General features: G+C 52.3%; 5 protein-coding genes across 5 annotated transcripts; 2 read left to right on the forward strand and 3 right to left on the reverse strand.

Annotated features, from left to right (window-relative positions):
* Positions 1-864: 864 nt before the first annotated feature.
* MRS44_011020 (uncharacterized protein) lies at positions 865-2190 on the reverse strand (the record flags this gene model as incomplete). Its single annotated transcript, XM_046269017.2, has 4 exons — positions 865-910; positions 960-1150; positions 1204-1833; positions 1885-2190. The coding sequence occupies 4 exons, from the start codon at positions 2188-2190 to the stop codon at positions 865-867; spliced, it is 1173 nt and encodes a 390-aa protein (XP_046135330.1).
* A 1259-nt stretch (positions 2191-3449) lies between these two features.
* Positions 3450-4562, reverse strand: MRS44_011021 (uncharacterized protein; the record flags this gene model as incomplete). The annotated part of the gene is made up of 3 exons (XM_046283993.2): positions 3450-3819; positions 3870-4382; positions 4435-4562. The coding sequence occupies 3 exons, from the start codon at positions 4560-4562 to the stop codon at positions 3450-3452; spliced, it is 1011 nt and encodes a 336-aa protein (XP_046135329.1).
* Positions 4563-5287: 725 nt separating this feature from the next.
* On the forward strand, positions 5288-6414 carry MRS44_011022 (uncharacterized protein; the record flags this gene model as incomplete). Its single annotated transcript, XM_046272669.2, has 2 exons — positions 5288-5364; positions 5418-6414. The coding sequence occupies 2 exons, from the start codon at positions 5288-5290 to the stop codon at positions 6412-6414; spliced, it is 1074 nt and encodes a 357-aa protein (XP_046135328.1).
* A 266-nt stretch (positions 6415-6680) lies between these two features.
* Positions 6681-7633, reverse strand: MRS44_011023 (uncharacterized protein; the record flags this gene model as incomplete). Its single annotated transcript, XM_046272668.2, has 2 exons — positions 6681-7130; positions 7187-7633. The coding sequence occupies 2 exons, from the start codon at positions 7631-7633 to the stop codon at positions 6681-6683; spliced, it is 897 nt and encodes a 298-aa protein (XP_046135327.1).
* Positions 7634-9094: 1461 nt separating this feature from the next.
* On the forward strand, positions 9095-10429 carry MRS44_011024 (uncharacterized protein; the record flags this gene model as incomplete). The annotated part of the gene is made up of 3 exons (XM_046272078.2): positions 9095-9279; positions 9338-9873; positions 9933-10429. 3 exons carry the CDS (start codon positions 9095-9097, stop codon positions 10427-10429), a joined length of 1218 nt encoding a protein of 405 aa, XP_046135326.2.
* Between the last annotated feature and the right edge of the window lie 2284 nt (positions 10430-12713).

The following is a 12713-nucleotide window of genomic DNA, read 5'->3' on the forward strand; positions in this document are numbered from 1 at the left end:
TTCTAAACTGAGAGGAGGTATGCGTGTCTCTTGACCCGAAGCCCCGTAATCTCGTCATCTTAAAATAATCTTTCCATAGTTAAGGAAGCCCTCCAAGTCGACTGGATATACTTCCGTTCAGCTCTTTTCGAGGCCAGGGGGCATGTTCACGGCTCCTCGTCTGAGGTCCTGTGAAAGCCAACTTCGAGCTCACTACCTGCTTCACACCGGCGATTATTGCCCTCTCGAAGAGAATTGAGAAGACATATAACTGGAACAGTAACATTTCTATTCTCATTCTGCTCACTATGCCGGTCTGCACGCACCCGACTTGGCGATCAGAGGTGACCTCCCGGGAGTCCAGGGTAACACAGACATGCAGCCAAGAGCCTCATCTGCCACACCAGTCAATGAAATGGCGCCTGCAGCTCTAAGATGTCCTCTTTCGCTGTTTTCCATGCAAAGAACTGCTCTCTAGAACCGCGTGGGGTAATATTTGTCGTCACCTCGCGACTCTGCCCACATACGAGAGCTCAACTTCTGAATGGAGGGCCTGGAACATCTGATGAATCCTGCTGCCGAGCACATCTCCAGTGGTAAGATGTAATCATCAAATCATTGGACCAATGGGTTGATGCCAGTTGTGTCTAGTATTACCAGCTTTCAAAATCGATAGGACAAGACTTCGATACCGGGCAGCTCACTGAGCCTTGACGGTGCGCATATATATTCAGAACTCACTATCCCAGAAAGCATGACATGAATCTATCGTTCTAATCAAATGCTCAACAAACTGTTTTACAATCCCAAGATGCAAAAACTCCAGATCCCAGTCTCCCAAGCGGTATTCAGACAACCATTTCAACTCCGGCGACCCGCATGCGCTTATTTTGCGGCCTTGGCCTTCTCCCTCAACATGACGGCCGAGTAACTGCAATTGTTAGTGGTGAGATTGATAGGGAGGATGGAAAGATACTCACGCAAAGATTCCAACAAGGGCCATGATCAGGCCAATGACACACTTGTCGGCCACGGTTCGGCCCGAGGACATCCAGCCGAGGGCGACAATAATGCATGTCTTGCTGTGGGCGACGACTGTGCTAGTGACAGGTCCCATCTCAGCAACGATGAAGAACTGAGAAACGTTGATCAAGACGGCAAAGAAGCCAGACTGGGGTGTGATGTTAGCAGTACTCCTTCACCCGGCAGACTCTGTGCACTCACCAAAAGAATCAGAACCCAGCGGTTCAGTGAGACATCACCCCAGACGGGGAAGGTGTCGACAAAGGGAATGACGTAGAGGAGCATGAAAGCAGAGATGGGGGCCTGGTTGAAGAGCAGCTGCATGCTGGTCATGTTCAGGCGTCGTCGGAAGGCCGAGATCCAGACAGTGTAAAGAGACGAGAAGAAGACGCCGAGGAAGGCAAACATGACGCCCAGCTGGGAAGTCGTCTTGATGGTGGTGTTGCTGGTAGGCCTCGAGTCATAGTAAGAGACCATACCGACACCGATACAGGCGGGGATCAAGGTCAGGCAAGCCTTGAGAGGCAGAGTGACCTTGTACATGACGAAGTCCATGGCGGCGACTGAGGGCGTCATGAGGATACGCGCAATCTGGTAGAATGCGACGGATGAATAGGCAAGAGACAGGTTAGGGAAGACGACGTTGAGGGCCATGGCGATGGACAGGGGCGCCGTATGGCCAAAGGAAGCCTTCTGAGGCGTGAAGAAGCCAAAGCGCTCTCGTGAGAGGACATAGAGAGCCAGCCAGGTGATGGTGAAGTGAAATGTGGCAAAGGAGAGCTGCACATGCTTGAGTGATTTATCTGAGAAGATGGCTTTGTTTGTGAAGACCTGGTTGAGGTTAGCATGGTGATGTTGAGATGGGGATGTTAGGTGACGTACGATCAAGACGGTGGCCAAGACGTTGACCAGTGTCCATACTACCGACTTGAGTGTTTTGGACTTCTTGACGGGCTCTGGCTCTGGCTTCTCTGGCTTATCGGCCTTTTCTTGGTCACCCGCAAGGAGGGCATCATCCTCCTCATCATGGTAGAGCTCATCGAGCTCAAACTCACTGGGCGACCTCGTCATGTCGCGGTCATGTTCACTGTGATCAAACAGCGTCGTCTCCTTGGGCGAGGTAGACGAAGATGACGAGGACGAGGACGATGAGTCCGCGTACGGCTTGTGGTCGGCTTCCTTGGACATGGTGAATTAGATGCGCGCTGATGAAGACAAGGAACGACTGTAGTTAGGGAACAGCAGATTTCAAGCAGCCAGATGAAAGAACAGTGAAACAGACACAACAAGCAAGCGTTCTGTCTGGTAAGGCAGAGAGAGGGGATGCTGGAAGGACCGGAGAAGTGGGATGAAGCAGCCCGACTGGGGGGAAGAGAAAGACGCCAGCCGGTCAAGCACCCCTGCCCCTGGAGAAGCAGGTATTCGTATTACTTGCTGGTCCCGCACAAGGAATGGGCGTGGAGTATTGACGACAATCCCAGAGATGAAAGTACCGGTACATGGGCGCAAGAGAATCTTTCTAGCGGCGCCAGGAATGCATCTCTTTACGCCGCCACCAACAAACCACCCCTGCAGTAGCAACCAACTCTGCTCGTTCCCCTTTTTTCCTCTTCTTCCTTCTCCCTCTTTTTTCCTTCCTTCTGGCGTAGCCGATAGTTAGTCTCATACGTGCGGGCGGTAAATAGCCAGTCCAGCCCCAAGCCACGGTGGGCCAAGGGAGAGCCGGCCTCCGAGACTATCGAAGGAGCCATTTGCAGATCTATTTGGCGCTAGGCTATCAGCTGGGCATGCGATAGACGAGCTGAAATACGAATGTAGACTAACCCGATGCAAGGGCAAAAAAGTTTGTGTTTCTCTGACCCTCTTGAGGTAGCCACTGTCTTTAAAGGGGTTGATGGTTCAGGGCTGAGACGAGGTGTGTGGCGGCATCTGCCAAGAGCACATGTGCGTTTTGGCAGTTTGAGGCTCTGGAGAGTTTGGCCTTGTCATCATCCCGTCTGCGAGAGAAGGAATGGGACATGCGTGGCTGCGTGTACAGTACAGTAAACGCGTGTGCGTGGGTGGTCGATGCACCAATGGGGCCATTGTGCATTGTGATCAACCAATGCAATCGTGCCGATCAGTCGGCAGGGACAGGGCGGTAAAAGGACTGAGTGTTTGAGGGGTCGGGAGGATGAAGCAAACAGCGCAAATCCTTCGGGATGTGGTGGTGTTTCATCAAGACGAGGCAGACGCAGCCTTGTTTGTAACAAAAAGAATTCATGTCATTATTTTTGACTGGGGATATCTAGGTAATACACAGTCTATCCGTACCTGTTACACTTGCTGCTGCGGCTCAAAATAAAACTTACACGAGGGCTGCAGAATGGCTCTACCCCTGCTCACATTCCATGCCCCGCACCCGCACATCACCAAAGCTTGTCTCTGTTGGCAGCGACAGGGCCCAATCAACCCTGCGTGTCAGGGGGACACCTCTCCTTCTCGAGCTTCATGTCGAGAATCATGTGCATCTCGGGACAGTACTCGAGTGCCGCCTTTCGTGTCTCGACGTTGCCCCAGGCTTCCTTATCGAGACCCCTGCCACGGCCAAGGGCGTGGTAGCCCATGGGTTTTTCTGTGACGTTGTTCTGCACCGAAAAGACCTCGTTTGTCAGGTTGGCGAGCTTGGCGTCGGGGAGGATGTAGAGACGCTTTCCGAACCAGATGTCCTCTTGATCCGTGTTGTTGTAGCGCTTCTGGAAGCCGAGGACCTGCTGGATGGCAGAGACGCGTCGCAGCGAGAGCTTTCCGTAGCCAGCAAAGGCCTTGACGTCGGCTCTTTGAGATTGTTAGCAGGGGTGTCGCTGAAGAGATGGGAGTCATCTTACCTGGCAGCACCAGCCCATGTGTAGTCCAACCAGTCGTTCAAGCTCGACTGCGCATTGGCGCAAAGAATGCTCTCCGAGTCAAAGGTCAAGAGCCACTCAACTCCAGGCAAAAACTCATTGTAGAATCGCGAATCCGTGTACAGGCGGTTCAAGTCCTCTTCAGTCTTGATGGACCAAGGGCTGGGCAGCCTCATGAGGTCAATCTTGCCCAGACCCTGTTGCAGCTGAATGCCGTACTCGCGACCGACAGTGTAGACGCTCTTCTTGGATCCGATAAAGACGAATCGCCAATCCGGAGGCACGACGGCGATCATGTGCAGGATCAAGGGGACCAGAAGAGGCAGAGGCTCCGGCTCGATGATGAGAGCGACCTTGGATGTGTTGTAGTTCTTGCGAGGGTCGTCGTTTGGCGCCCAGTCAATGCTGACTGAGGGCAGTCTTTGTCGGGCTTCATCAATCTGGGATGTGATTGTGGGTTTGACTTGAGGGACGAGTACGGTCGCAAAGATCCATCTGGAAACTGTCAGTCGCTGCTCGCGATGCCTTCATTTGAAGATCTACTCACGTTGAGATGAGGGAAACGACAATGAGAATGGTAGATCTCGAAATCGTCGTGGGGAGTCTCGACTTGAGGCTCTTGGTTGCCATGACTGGCAAGTCGGCCCATTGCGACAAGTCAACCTGCGGCGCCATGATTGCTTGCTTCACTTCACTTGTTCTGAAGATGGAGGAAGTTTTGGGATGGAGTTTACAGGTCGCAAAGACCCAAGTTACGCTCCCATCAACCACAATTGAGACCCCCTGCGCCTGGGGTGTGTTATCGGCTCTATATGATGCGATGCCTCAGTGAGCGATTGTCCCCCCTCAGGTACAGTGCCTAGGCCCGTAATTTTGCATTCCAGGCTCCTGTCTCTCCCCTGTCTTCAAGGCGGCTAGAGGGGCGGCGCCACTCCACTCCCCCCTAGGCTCTCAAAACGATAGCGTCCATCCCTAGCATGCCTTGTGGAGAGGCGGTCTAGAGCCACTGCGGCAGAGGCAAAGCCCTCCGGTTCAGCCGAGCACAGAGGGAGTGCAAGGATGGACGGGATAGTGGGTTGTCTAGAAGCAGGCTGTCAAAAGATGCCAATGTACAGTACTATCTACATGATGGAAGACAAGCCCCCCTTATGTTGGACAGGAGCCCCTGTCGTTTGGAGTGTCCCCCTCTCTCGTCGTCTCCTCTTGGCCGGGTTCTCTCTCTTTGCCGCTTACACCCCAGCTTCGACGAGGGAAGCTGGGCGACGATTCTGAACTGATCTGACTCTCTTTACTTCTTTCAAGCTGAAGACCGAATTAATTGACAGACGGCAGCTTCTTCTTTTTTGTCTCTTTTTTGTTGTATTGCTCTTCCCGTCGCTCCTTCACCACTGCTAGCAGCCATGAACTTCCTCTCAAAGCAGCGACTGATGTCGCCCAAATTTATGCGCATCTCGATCGGATTGGGTGTTACTTTTGCGTGAGTCTCTTGTCAAAGAGTTGAAGGCATCTAGACTGACCCAATCGTCTCAGAATCATCATCTTTCTCTCAGTCATGGCGGCCGTCGTCCCTCATCCGGCGCTCCCCAAAATCACCCTCACATACGCCAACCAGTCCATCTACAACGAGTCCAAGGTCGCTCTCCTCATTGAGAACCGACCGCAGCCCATCATTGTGCCTCTGATGCTCAAGTTCATGTATCAGATGCCTCCCGACTGGCGCTTCCGCTTCATGGGCTCCCCCGAGTCGGTCGCCTTTGTCAACCAGTCTGCCGCCATGCGCGAGCACGTCAAGTCTGGCAAGGTCGACTTGACCTACATCCCCGCCAACATGAGCACTGCTGGTCAGGAGATGATCAGCCGTTTCTTGACCACGCTGTGGCTATACGATACCGTGCTGCAGCCTGCCGAGATCCTCCTCGTATTCCAGACCGACTCGATGGTCTGCGCCAACAACAAGCGCTCCATGGATGACTTTATTGGATACGACTGGGTTGGTGCGCCTTGGAGTGTCGGAGGACGTTATGGTGGAAATGGAGGACTCTCGATCCGTCGTGTGAGCCGTATCATCGATATCCTGCGCAACCAGCGTCGCATTGACGGCAGCCAGCCTGAAGACGTCTGGTTGTCTGAGCGTCTTGGACATCACAATGCCGGCAGTGTCGCCAACGGATCTATATCATCAACCTTCTCTGGAGAGATGAACGGAGGCCCTGCCGAGATTGTGCCTGAGCCTGAATGCGACGCCGACCTTGATGATGATCAGGAGGAGTGCGAGTGGGAGAACCTGCGAAACAAGCTGAGCGAGCAGGGTCGACCAGGCGACTGGGTCAAGGGCCTTGACGACTGGAGGAACGGATTTTACGAGCCCATGGGCTATCACATTGGCGGTGCCGGCCAGCTTCACGGCGCTGTCTGGGGACGCAAGGAGAAGCGAGATCACATCTACTCGTACTGCCCCGAGGCAAAGATGGTGTTGAAGATGGACTGGGCAGAGTATATACCAGGCAACTGCGGAGAGTCTTGGTAAAAGATGCGATTATAGTATGTAATATAGATGGTTTATGCGATTCATTTCAAGCTGAGCGACGTTGGTTATTGAGGAGACGGTTGGCACAAAATTGGGGTTCTTAGAATGGGTGTTAGAGAGGTGGCTTGGATGGATCGATCTATGACGAAATGGCGTTGGCACTGAATTAATTCACATTATTTTATCTAGACTTGACAGCTGTTCTTTTATAGCCAGTGATGAAGAAAAAACACAAAGAGACCGCGTCCTCACAGAGCGCCGATGCTCTATTGGACTCCAGCAGCCTTCATACGCTCAAAGCACTGCCTGTAGGCATCGTGGACCTCGGGAACCTCGTAGTTGTACTCCTTGAGCTTGCTGACCAGCTTGTCCGTGTCGAGCTTGCAGTTGCTGCGACCAGCCTTGATGACCTTGGACTGCTCCTCGAGGCTAAAGTTCTTCCAGGTGTAGTTGGGGCGGACAATCTCCTTGAACAGGGCGAGGACCTCGTTGTGGGAGATGGCGCCAGGGTTGGTGAAGTTGTAGACTCCGGTGTTGTTGTGCTCGGCCAGGAGAATGGAGCCGGGGAGAAGGTCGTGGAGGATGGTGTTGCTGTTGGGAATGTCGACGACGCGGTCGTACTTGGAGATCTTGGTGACAAAGTTTCGGGGGTGAAGATCGTCGCTGACAGGCATGCGAAGACGGAGAATGAGGACGTTGTTGTAGCTGGCCAGGATCTGTCGCACGTCAGAGGCGCATTCACATATGCTTCAGCTTCAGTAGAGATACTTACAGGCTCAACGTGGCCCTTGGTCATGGAGTAGAAGCTGCCGACAAAGTTGGGAGCGTCCTCCTCCTTGAAGCCAGCACCGCCCATGGGGTGCTTCTCATCGTACTGGTAGATGCATCCGGTCGCAAAGATGGTGCAGTGAATACCTCGCTGGGCGCACTGATCGGCCAGCGTCAGAGTGCCAATGACGTTGGAGCGAACCGTTTGCTCCTTGTTGTCCTCGCACCAGTCAACGTTGGGTCGGCCAGTGCAGCCCGCGGCGTTGAGGACGTGCGTGGGCTTGATCTCGTCGAGCACCTTGGCGACACCGGCGACATCTTCCATGCGGACAGTGGTGCTGGAAACCTCCTTGCCCTGCTTCTCGAGGAGCTCCTTGAGGTGGCCAGCCACCCAGCCCTTGCCGCCCCAGATGAGGAAGCGGTTGGCAGACGTACCGTTGGAAGCAGACATGATGATGGTGTTGGTGTTTGGGTATGAGGTTTGTAACAATTAGCTATGAAGAGCAAGCAATTGCCGATCGAGATGAGGTCAGGAAGAAATACAGACGAGGAGGTAGCTCCAAGACAGCTGCATGTACGTACTACGTTGCAGACTACCGGCCTGCAAGCCTCCCTCCCTCCGTCCCTCCTTGTCCGTCATGTCACCTCTGTTTGGGAAATCAGGGGTCTGTCACTGTTAGCCACATCGAGACACAGAACGAAGAAACGAAAGAAGGGCCCGGCACGCCGTCCCTCGCACCCATCGACACGCCCCCAGCCTCAACTTCTCCACGCTTCCAATAGTACATCCAGTAGCTCGGTTTTACAAGCGGCTGGTCTGTGTTGGCTAATGCAGGGGCGAATCAAATTGTCTTGGAGCCGCTTATCGCCTGTTTTACGTTGCAATGCCGATCTGTTTAGCTAGATCGAGCCTTTCGCGTGGCAACAAAGGGTGAGACGCCGGTCGACTTCTGGCTTTTTTTTTTTTCCTTGCCCCTTTTCTTGACAGTGACAGAGAATCAGAGCCTGATCTCCTGCAGGAGTGAATGTGCACTCAATACGAAAATGCAGTTGGTTCGTAACGTGCTGACGAAAAATGATCCTGTTTGTTTCGTACCCTTGTTTTCTCCGTCGATCTCAGCCGCTGGAAAGTGGCCGCATTAGCACACAATCACCCCTGTTTATACGGATCCCGTCACCTCACAGGGCAACAAGCTTCGTGGATGTACTGTACCACTACAGCACTCCCCCTGGCCCTGTCAGAAGCCAAGTGCGGGACTATCGGACCCTCATTCGCTTGGCACACGTACTATCGAACGCCTCGGCCCAAGCCTCAATTGACAAAAGATTGCCATGATTAATGAGCTGAACTTTCCCTTGACGGCAGAATCGTGAGGCAAAGCAAGCAAGCAATCAGTTCCTCCTGAAGAACACGACACATGCAGCAAGGGGTTTGTACTGTTACAAGACGGGAATGGGCTGAGGTATTTGGTCTCGCCCTTGGGAATGTCTAGTCTCACACCCCATTCCTACCATGATGGCCCCCCCCTGATTCTTCACGCTCTCATCACTTTTTTTTCTCTCTTCACTCTGGTGTGGGTAGACCGTGTAGACAGACTGGCCGTTAGCCGTTGAAATGGGCCGTTTGGCGTGGTGTTGGGTACAGTAATAGGGGAGAATGCCACTCGGTGGCTCATGTAAAAAAGATGTCTCTCTCTTCGGGGCTTTCTCTCCAGTTTTTAAGTACTCGTTAGACTGAGACTGCCTGTTCGCTGCCCGTCTGGTCTTGAAGGTTGCATTGCATTACTCTGTCCACTTTGTCTTTTCTGTCTCAATTCTCCGGTAAACGGTGTCTTTCTTGTTGCACCACTCCATCCAACTTTAATAACCTCCAGCCCAAGATCCTCCTCTGGTCGCATCGTCAGTGACAAACATGGCTCCTCACTTCGACTACTCTGCTAACATGGGCTCCAGCAACAACAACACCAACAACATGCACTACAACTTCCTCCAGGACGCCGACGTCTGGCAGGGTGCGCCCATCTTGACGGGCAGCACCAAGTTTGAGCCTCACCCCGATGTCAAGAACATCATGATCACCGGTGGCGCCGGCTTCATGTGAGCACAAGACCACACCTCAACCCCCATGCGCCAATGCTAACACCAAGCTTTACAGCGCTTCTTGGCTTGTGCGACACCTCACCCTCACGTATCCCCACGCCTACAATATCGTCTCTTTCGACAAGCTCGACTACTGCGCCTCGCTCAACAACACACGCGCCCTCAACGAGAAGCGCAACTTTAGCTTCTACCAGGGCGACATCACCAACCCCGTCGAGGTGGTCGACTGCCTCGAGCGCTACAACATCGACACCATCTTCCACTTTGCCGCCCAGTCGCACGTCGACCTGAGCTTTGGCAACTCGTACGGCTTTACTCACACCAACGTCTACGGCACCCACGTGCTGCTCGAGAGTGCCAAGAAGGTTGGCATCAAGCGCCTCATTCACATCTCGACCGACGAGGTCTATGGAGAGGTCAAGGACGACGACGATGATCTCCTCGAGGCGAGCATTCTTGCTCCTACCAACCCTTACGCCGCGAGCAAGGCTGCCGCCGAGATGCTTGTGAATTCTTATATGCGAAGCTTCAAGCTTCCCGTCATTATTGTTCGGAGTAACAACGTCTACGGACCCCACCAATTCCCAGAGAGTAAGCATTTCCAGCTCGACAGAACACCAGACACAATCACTGACGCTCGCCCTTCACAGAGATCATCCCCAAGTTCTCCTCCTTGCTACACCGCGGTCAGCCCGTGGTCCTCCACGGAGACGGCAGCCCAACACGCCGCTACCTCTACGCAGGAGACGCCGCCGACGCCTTCGACACCATCCTTCACAAGGGCGAGATGGGCCAGATCTACAACGTCGGCTCGTACGACGAAATCTCTAACATCACACTCTGCCACAAGCTCCTCGCCGAGATGGGCATCGACGACCAGAACACGACCGAGTTCAAGAAGTGGGTCAAGTACACCCACGACCGCCCCTTCAACGACCACAGATACGCCGTCGATGCTACCAAGCTCAAGCAGCTCGGCTGGACACAGAAGACCCCCTTCGAGAAGGGTCTCAAGATCACCATGGACTGGTATCAGCGTTACGGTGACAGGTGGTGGGGCGACATCTCTGCCGTCCTCAGCCCGTTCCCCCTGGTTGTCAACAAGAATGTGAAACCGGACAACGAACCTATCATGGACTCTCCATGAGTGAAGGAAGCTGTTACGGGGCGTATAGAGGAGGGGTTTGTATGTAATACTAGACGAGCATTGATATCCGTTGGTTGTATGTATGTTTAATATGAGACAGCGTGCCGCGTGGCCCTTGCAATTGGTTCCTCTCGAGTCGAAGGTTTCGGTACATGCTTGAAGTTGGGTCGCATTCAATCTTGAGAATGCCCCTCTGGCACAGGGATTGCGCCCGCATTCCCGAAAACCGCGCAAGCCGTGACGTTGGTGGGCTGATGGATCACTGAGTGCTCAGTGCGTTCTGGAGGATCTTGGTACACTGACAGGCAAGGGTTGATGGAGGGGCTACCCTTGAACGGCGTCTGACATGCTCTGGTGCGTTTTGGGTTTATTGCCTGGGCTGGATAGGATCGCGAAGGCTGAATTATACGGACGCTGCAGTGCAGTTGTCTCTTTTCAGTGCTCTTTGCGAGTGCTGGGTCGTCAGGCCCATCTTGTCGACCCATCTTACCACTTTGATGCAACCAACCTAGAGGGGTGTAACGCGCTTCCACGGTTGTCAGATGCTTCATCGGACGGCGAATACGGGTTTACAGAAAATGGCGTTCTTGGCTCAGCTCGCTACGGCAATACGAGGATGCAATCAATTTTTGCATCACGATGTATTACCATGTCCCTCCCTAATATAGAGACAAGCCATATTGGCAGTGACTTGTCACGGCACCATAACATTGTCTTCTCGCGCATTGGAGCATTAGCAACCAGACGATGGCCTCACCACGCAGGAGTCTGTTCCTTGCCTCGTTTACGCGCTTACTCGTATACTAAATAATCACCAGAGCCACGCTAAGTTCTCGTATCCAAATGAAACCAAACAAATTCGGTGGTGCAGAATTATTTTCTTTGAAGGATCAGTTAACGTGATGCTACTGTACATGGAAGGGGCCTGTGAACTTAGGACGGAGTTTAAGAAGAAGCAATGACAGAAAACACCAAGACAATATTATTATAGAATGAGATTCAAGTTATCTTGGCCGTGATTATTATGTGTAGTGCGGTAATTAGACTTCTCTGTTTGGGTGATAAACACCACGGCCTTGCCCCGTGGAGGCCATCCAAGCGGCAGTTTGCGAATCTCAAGTCGTTTTGATGCGCAAGGTCCCCTCCTTAAAGCTTTCCAATGCCGCCATGCTTCTCAGTTCTCGTATCCGAATCAAACCAAACAAATGCGGCGGTGTCGAATTACTGTCTTTGAGCGAACAGTCAACGGGATGCTACATGGAGGGAGGGCTTGCAGACCAAGAACGAAAGTGAAATACCAACAAGGCAGCAATGATAGGGAATGAAATTCGGGTTATTTTTATCATGGCCTGTGTAGTGCGGCAATTGCATGTGTATGTCTTGTTGATAAACAGCATCGCCTTGCTCCGTGGAGGTCACTCATGTGATCTCTGCGAGTCTTAAATCGTTTTGATGTGCAAATTCCCCTCCTATAAGGTGGTTAATGCCATAATGCAAGTTACCAAGTTGTTTTTTACAGCATCATGATACCAAGAGGTCGTGAAGTCATGCCAGTATTCGCAGGATTATAACAGTGGACTGTTCTGACATGGTTTTCTGGCCATCCAACTCCCCTATCATGACCCTAATCAAAAAGTTGAAATCTTGCCGAGGTTACAGAGAAAGTTTAAACTTCTTGGCAATCGGCTTGGCATGTGGCCGAATGCTTGGTATCAAGTTTGATGCATGAGAGAGGATCATTTGAGCGTGATGTTCTGACAGATGGCGTCAACTCTTAACCTCAAAGAAAAGATCAGGCCAAATTCACTCTACGTCTTACACATAATCAGTTATCATCCTTCCTGGAATAAAGATGTGCTAGAGTTGGCCAAGAGTCCTTCGTGTCGAGCAGCAGAGGCAAATTAGGCTCACTGCTACATGAGAGCCACGAAGAAAGAGAGCGGAATTCGCAGTCCTTGGTTTTCTTGGATACACTATTTCATGTAGCTTTCTTACTTAATTGAAATAGCTGAAAGATGTTGAATTTGCAAGGCTATCTGGTATGCCAGAATGACCACAAGCCTTTACCATCCCCAGTTTGAAGAAGAAAAATCCCTGAAATTTGACAACTATCATGATCTTGAATCCAGGCTTCCAGATGGCTCGCAACTCTCCGCTAGCTAAGGCTGACTTCATCATAGACACACCATCTTCCCTTTAACCATGCATGGAATGGAGCGGGTTTCGAGGCAAGCAGCGATCAGAATTCAACACTCAATCCGCTCCTAGCCAGCTAAGCAGCATC

The sequence above is a fragment of the Fusarium solani genome (assembly GCF_023522795.1).
Source record: "Fusarium solani strain SB1 chromosome Unknown bctg00000007, whole genome shotgun sequence".
NCBI lineage: Eukaryota > Fungi > Ascomycota > Sordariomycetes > Hypocreales > Nectriaceae > Fusarium > Fusarium solani.